General features: G+C 29.0%; 1 protein-coding gene across 1 annotated transcript in view; it reads right to left on the bottom strand.

The window, feature by feature from the left end:
• The window catches only part of LOC111034775 (zinc finger BED domain-containing protein 1-like), an 8,328-nt gene extending 6,834 nt beyond the window's left edge, over positions 1–1,494 (bottom strand). The window contains exon 1 of the mRNA XM_022316135.1: positions 1,470–1,494. Coding sequence (XP_022171827.1) covers positions 1,470–1,494 — 25 coding nt within the window. The remainder of the gene's footprint in view (positions 1–1,469) is intronic.
• Positions 1,495–6,039: the final 4,545 nt, after the last annotated feature.

Genomic DNA, 6,039 nt, shown 5'->3' with positions numbered 1-6,039 from the left:
GTATCAAGAGCAGTATTCTTAATAGGACAAAGTCAGCCATCAAATCAGTACAAAATAATTTTCATGCTTGATCTCATTTTCATTTTACATTCTCAGACACAAAATGTCCTTAACACTATTCCTTAATTTGTCTCCACTTAAAAATAGGTAGGCGATCATTTTTGATCACTAGAGTTTCGCATAACTTAATCTGTTAGGCACCTTCTATATATTGCCCCAAACTTCTATCCCTTATCCACCATAAAATATAATCTCAACAAAAGGGATGTAAAAACTTTGTACCAAAATAAAAAAATATGTTCTCCAATAAAAATCATATTATTAACTGTTCTGCCAATCATCACATTCAACTTAATTTGGATTATAAAATCAAAATTTAACAAAATCCATGATTGTTAGTGTTTTTGAAAATTTACTTTAAAATAAAAAGCGTAATTTAAAAAAAAAAAACATGACACATATCTTGTGAATTCAGAAATGTTATACTATACGGGGCTATTATTTGTGTATTGTGGCTTCATCTTGGGGGCTTTGTTATATAATTTTATATTGTACAACAATTCTGTAAATATTTAAAGACCAAATTTATTTGTCAAAAATGACATTTCTACTTTTGAAAGGAGTATTTCAACGCAACTTAAAGCCATTGATTGATTGTTACTCTACATAAGTTTTAAAATAAATGATAACACTTATATGTAATTATTATCCTAGTATCCTAAACAATATAACCGTATACATATATATAACTATATAAGACATATGATTATTAAACAATTACTTTTATATCAAATTAATTTATAAAATGTATAACTATTTTAGAACATTTGCATTCAACAATTCACAAAAAAATACACAATATGCACGTTCAGAACAATCGTAGTTTTTATAAAGGGCGCTGTAATTTATCACACTAGCCTCCAATCTTATTATTATTTTCTTTACATTGTTTATCTTTATATATTTTGGTCGATCATCCATGTATTCCTTATGTAGTTTTGACATATTTTGATCTGTGGAATGTTTGTGCATAAAAATGTTTCCTTGTATTCAGGTCTTCTTACAATGTGTTAGAACAAAAATACCATAGTCATTGATAAAACACCACATTAATCGTTTTGAATACAATTATTGATGTTGATGTTATTGACTCCAAAACTATAAAGAACCAATTTTAATTTGCAAATGCATGCCTACTTGGCTATACTTTGTTTTAGAATAGTAAATCATTGCAGAAGCAATAAATTTAGTTGTACTTTTCAGACGAAAAAAAAACAACCATATTTATTAAAATTTAATACAAGGTTCCTAATAATTTGTCCTTAATATATCTCTTAAAAACATAAAAAATATAGTCAAAAATTGTTTGTAAGTTTAAAGTTAAAATGTTTACAAAACTATTTGTTAAAAAAATTGAGCATCTTGCTAAAAGTTTCTTAACAGGTTTTAAAGCAGACTTTTATTTGTACTTTCTTCATTTTCTGAATTATCCATGGTTAAGTATTATTATTGTAAATTTGGTGATTTAAATTATTTTTAATCTTTTATCTTTCTGATCTATCTAAAGATAGATAGATCAGATTTGCTTAGTAAATACAAACCTGTTTGGTATATATTTTAAGAAAGCTCGAAAATTTAATACGAGGCTCTTTATATTGTTACATTGTTAAAATATCAGTTGAAAAATATTAAAAATGAATGGGTAGCCATGATTTTGTTTTATGAGCATTTAAAGTTCAAATGATGACAAAATGTACAAATTATTTTTAGTTGAATATTGATAAGATGTACAACTTTTCTAGCTAATGGTCAATAATTTAAAACAATGTTGCACACGAGTAGTTCATTCTGCAACCTACAAATCTAAAAAAATATACAAAAACAATTTTTTTTTATAGTTATTTTATGTTCAAATTTGGACAAAATGACATATTATTAAATAACCAAGAATAATGATGTAAGTTATTATGTTGTAATTAAAAAATATTATTTGTGGGTACCTACTTGAAACTAACTTTGAGAATATAATATTATAATTTATACTCACAATGACTTTTCAAATGCAATTTTGTTTTGGAAAAATGAATTTAATCCACTGTAGTAGATTAATTATAGTAAATATTAATCGTAATAGTAAGCTTAATTTGCTTAATAGTAAATTAAATTACTTAATCACGATTCCATCATCAAATATATTAAATTACTGAGTAATATTATAGGCTTAAAACATGAAACCAATAATAAATAGGTAGGACTCAACGTTTTATTTGTAAATGCTTTAACGGCAACGTAATTAACGTTATCGTTTTCGAAGATATTTAAACATAAATGGTCGGTTCGATATAGCTAAGGTTTTCGTTGGTTTTCCCGAGTTTTACTGTACAATTATTGATTTTCGTCTTCAAGCCTCAGCACCGAGTAAGAATGCCACAGTGGTCAGTGAGAAATATTTAGGTGGCTCTACACGTTCGATATTCGCCGAATCCCTTACGTACAAATAATAATGTCCCGGGAATATGAAGGTATTTCAATGAATTTCAACATCAATTACCTATAAGCTGAGATTTTGAAAGATGGGTTTTGTTACTTTGTATGTATAATGTTATTTGCTAAGACATATCTCACTATGTTTAATTATTTTTTCCGTATATTATGTATGTACAATGATACCATGTTCTATAAACTACATACGTGGATCGATGGTTCATGGTTATAGTTGTCTAACGGCAGAATTAAAAATATGAGCTTTTTTCTTCGGACACACTCATTAAATAACGGTGATTTTATGTTGCACACATGAAATTTCCTGCATTAGTGTAGATACTAGATTATTCAATCAGAAGTAGTTGAAAATGACGAGCAAATACTAATCGGCTACATATGACTTTATGGGTGTATTACTGAGTACTTAAATGTCTTATTGTCTTTTATTATAGTAGGTCAAGTGGGGTAATTGTAAATGATATTTTTTAGTTTGGCTTGAAAACTGTTTTTTGTTTTCATTTTTATTAATTACTTATAAATTGTTACTTGGCTACTTTGAAAAACTTGTCACAAACATGTTTATGCAAGTTGATAGTGTTTTAATGTAACTATCTTCTAGAAATGTAATATATACTTTTACCCCAAGCATTTACATTTACCCCTTAATTTAGGGGTAAATGTAAACGAAACAAATGTTATCCATTTAAAACAGTACAACCAGATTCGGGGCAATTATGAATCAAGCAACTTTAAATTAATATTTCTTTTTTTTATGTGGAAATTATTAGTTTTAACTAAATGGGGTAATGGTAAATATAAAATAAACTAACCATGTTAAATCGTTGATTTAATATGGGGCAATTGTAAACAACATTTTTAACTGATATTTATTGTAATAGTTACATATGTAGTTGGACTACATACATTGTTACATTAATTTTAGAATATACCATAAATAACAAACAGTCTCATATTTTCTTTAATAATAAAATAAAAATTAAACAGCCTTAAAGTTTTTTAACAAATACTTACAACCTAATAGGATGTATTTTTAAAACAAAAAATAAAATAAAATAAATAATAAATCTTTTTTAACAATGAAACAAATACCTAATACTATACTTTAGTTTGTGGTAGTATCTATTTACAATACGTTTTAAATTAAACTATTATCTATTTCTCATTGACTGAGGCAAAACCTGGAAACTTATAAATCATTTTTCTTTTTTTCATTATAAATTTTGGACTTGGTAAAAGTGCTTGTACCATGTCTGCAGAAATAGTTGTTATGTCCTGATCATCTACTATGAACTCTGTTCCAAAATCATCTGTTTTTTTTAAACCCATCACAACAATCTCTCTATCCTCATCATCGACTGACTGAACTACACATACATACTTAAAATGGGTCTTGTTTCGTGGTCCTCCCAAAAAATCAACCAACACATATACCCCTGGTTTGATGGACTCCCATATAACTTGTTCATACTGCACTTCATTGATCCCTAAGTCAGTTGGAATATCGTTTACATCTTCAAAATCATCACCAATTATTTCTTACTGATCTATTGTGGTTTCATCGTCTGTCAACACTTCTGTATTTGTTTTTTCTTCATCTTCAAAAAGTTTTTGTTTTAAACTGGGTCTACCTCTTTTTGCTCCTAGAGTTTTTTTCTTTGAATGTTTTTCAGTTGCTTCTTTTAAACGCATTAATACAGTCTCATTAGTTAACACTTCACCATACCTTGCTGTCTTTAATCTAGGGGTGGGATCTTTTGACTCACGTAGTGAAGAAGTCATTGCCTTCAGTTGTCCCAAGTGTTTAGTAAAAATACCTATTATATCAGTTGGGCTAGAAGTAGTTTCATCACTTAATAGGTTATTAATGTTATGGTTACCATCTGATGAAGGTGTGTGGGGAATCAAAGGCGAGGAATCTATATTATCTGAAATAATTATTTCATTGGATAAAGTTTATTCACATTGTGTTATGGAGTCATTTGATGCACTTAATTCAATGTGTTCATTTGGCTCAATTAAAATATTTCGGGAGGTTGATGAACTAGGTTCAATAGCAGAGTGTAAGATTTTATTCTGCTTCTCAGCTTCAATTCTTAAATAGTAATTTAGTTCATTTGGATCAAATTCAGACAATGGAAATTTATTTTTATCTACAGGAAACACACCGGTTGTTCTGAATCCAGATATAATGTTTTCACTTTTCATACCAACTGACCATGCTTTACCAAGAATCTCTGAGAACATTGCTTTTGTTAATCTGCCTGGACCCTTTCCAATCATAGTTTTTCCAAAATGAATAAGTTCTTTATCCCATACCGATTTTAATGGTCCAAATACACACTTGTCCAATGGTTGCAATCGATCTGTCAAGTGACTAGGAAACTTAAATAAAGTAATATTATTCTTCATTGCCAATTCAATTATTCTCATACTAATATGAGAACAATGTCCATCATATAGCAAAAGAGCATTGCTATTTGTTCCTAAATCTTTACGTTTTTTAATGACAAATGGCACAAATGCATTTTCGAACCAATTGTAAAAAACCGGCTCCTCCATCCAGCCATTCTTTGACACTGCATAAAGTGTTCCTAAAATGACAACATTTATTTATTATTTAAGAATTTATTTTAAAATTTTATGAATTTCGGTATTTAATCACCAACCTGGAAAAGATTTTTCAGAAGTCCAACGAGCTTGAACTGCCATTCCTTTAAAAATGATGAGTGGTGGCAAATATAATCCATCAGCAGATATACACGCAAGAACACTTATCGATTCTCGACCACTACCACCAGTTACTCTGCTCAAAGCCTTTCCCTTTTCGCCTAATGCTTTTAGCCTAGATGGGTCAGTACGAAAACCACTTTCATCGGCATTGAACACAAACTGAGATATCAATAATTTTTCCTGACAAATATTCTCCAAATTCGAATAAAAATGGTAAATGATTTCAGGCTTTCTAGCATCTTTTCGCAATTTTTGCAGTTGTTCTGGTTTCTTGAAACTTAATTTTGGATTTCTTTTCATGAAACTATAGTACCAATCGTTACCAGGCTTATTGTTATTAAATGGATTTTGAATACCATTTGCCACTATATATTCTTGGACTAGACATTGAAGTTCCTCCTTATCACATGGGTACCCCATCTGTGCCCGAGTAACAATACAATTGACCAACACACTTTCAATGTTGGAATCAAGGACAGGACGACGTCCAGATTTAGTGCACAGCATAGAGGTAGATCTACCTTTAATTCTATTAAAGATAACTGATTGAGGAACACCAAATTCTTCAGATATAACTTTGTACGTTTTATGACCTTTAAGTTTTTCTTCAACTGCATTGTTGATGTCATCCAAAGTATATGAAGGTCCACACTTTTTTTTCTTGTAGTTTCGGACCCTTAAAAGTAATAATTTTATTTTATTTTAAAAAAAAAAACAGTTATTTTGTAGTGTTAAGTTTGTACCTACGGTATTCATTATTACCCCAAAATCAAATTCACATTTACCCCATACTAAACAAATATG

This window comes from Myzus persicae, unplaced genomic scaffold (assembly GCF_001856785.1).
Source record: "Myzus persicae strain clone G006 unplaced genomic scaffold, MPER_G0061.0, whole genome shotgun sequence".
NCBI classification, from domain to species: Eukaryota; Metazoa; Arthropoda; class Insecta; order Hemiptera; family Aphididae; genus Myzus; species Myzus persicae.
Note: the sequence above shows the minus strand (reverse complement) of the source record. Positions and strands in the feature narration are given on the sequence as shown.